Here is a 1149-nt window from a genome sequence, read left to right on the forward strand (position 1 = left end):
ATGCTAAAGCAACAGGCTAACGCTGTATTTAGCAGAAGTTGATGCTAAAGCAACAGGCTAACACTATTTAGCAGAAGCTGAGGCAACATGGCTGCGTTTCTGAAGCATCCAGAATCCTGGAGCGTCCCAACCAGTGATTAAAAACCAGGTTGCTGGTTTAGATCCACATGGATCCGTCTGTGGATTGAAGCTTTAATTCACCCTGAGCAGCAGGACCGGTTCTGAAGAGGTTCAGGGGGAGATCTGGATCTGGCTGGTGTCATGGCAGCTCAGTCCTGAACATAGTGGAGGACTCCAGAGCGGAACAAAGTTCAGGAGGAACCAACCTGTTTGAAGATCTGCTTCATGCTGATTGGCTCTAATCCTCTCACCTCTTCCTCCTCTTCCTCATCTGTCTGGTTTTCATCTCTAACTTCATTTCCTTCACCTTCAATCTTCTGGTTCTTCACCTCCTTTCTCTTGTTTCTCCTCTTCCTCCTCCCTCCCTTCCTGTCCCGCTTTGCATCATGGGACTTGTAGGCTTCTACGGTCTGGACGAATCGGACCTGGAGAAGGTGTTCCGGCTTCCCACCACCACCTTCATCGGCGGCTCGGAGACGGCGCTGCCGCTCAAGGAGATCATCCGCCGCCTGGAGGTAGGCGGGACGCGTCCCCCCAGGGGGTATGTGAACATGTGACCCTCTGACTGTGTGTGTGTGTGGATAGATGGCCTACTGCCAGCACATCGGGGTGGAGTTCATGTTCATCAACGACCTGGAGCAGTGCCAGTGGATCCGCCAGAAGTTTGAGACTCCAGGAGTGATGCAGTTCACTCTGGAGGAGAAGAGGACGCTGCTGGCCCGGATGGTCCGCTCCACCAGGTAGGCCTCCTGTGGGGGCGGGGCCGGGGGGCGGGGCCGGGACCACCTGACCTCTGGCTCTGTTCAGGTTTGAGGAGTTCCTGCAGAAGAAATGGTCTGCAGAGAAACGATTCGGACTGGAGGGCTGCGAGTCTCTGATCCCGGCTCTGAAGACCATCATCGACAAATCCTCCGAGAGCGGGGTGGAGAACGTCATCATGGGCATGCCGCACAGGTAAGACACACACAGGTAACACAGAGAGAGACACACAGGTAACACAGAGAGACACACGGGTAACACACACACAGA

General features: G+C 54.6%; 1 protein-coding gene across 7 annotated transcripts in view; it reads left to right on the forward strand.

Moving 5' to 3' along the window:
* ogdha (oxoglutarate dehydrogenase a) overlaps window positions 1–1149 on the forward strand; it is a 26150-nt gene that overhangs the window by 18034 nt on the left and 6967 nt on the right. For all 7 annotated transcript variants that reach the window (XM_008419418.1, XM_008419412.1, XM_008419415.1 and 4 more), the window contains 3 exons: window positions 520–635; window positions 706–860; window positions 928–1074. In XM_008419418.1, the coding sequence (XP_008417640.1) occupies window positions 520–635; window positions 706–860; window positions 928–1074 (418 nt within the window). The remainder of the gene's footprint in view (window positions 1–519; window positions 636–705; window positions 861–927; window positions 1075–1149) is intronic.

Source organism: Poecilia reticulata, linkage group LG9 (genome assembly GCF_000633615.1).
Source record: "Poecilia reticulata strain Guanapo linkage group LG9, Guppy_female_1.0+MT, whole genome shotgun sequence".
NCBI classification, from domain to species: Eukaryota; Metazoa; Chordata; class Actinopteri; order Cyprinodontiformes; family Poeciliidae; genus Poecilia; species Poecilia reticulata.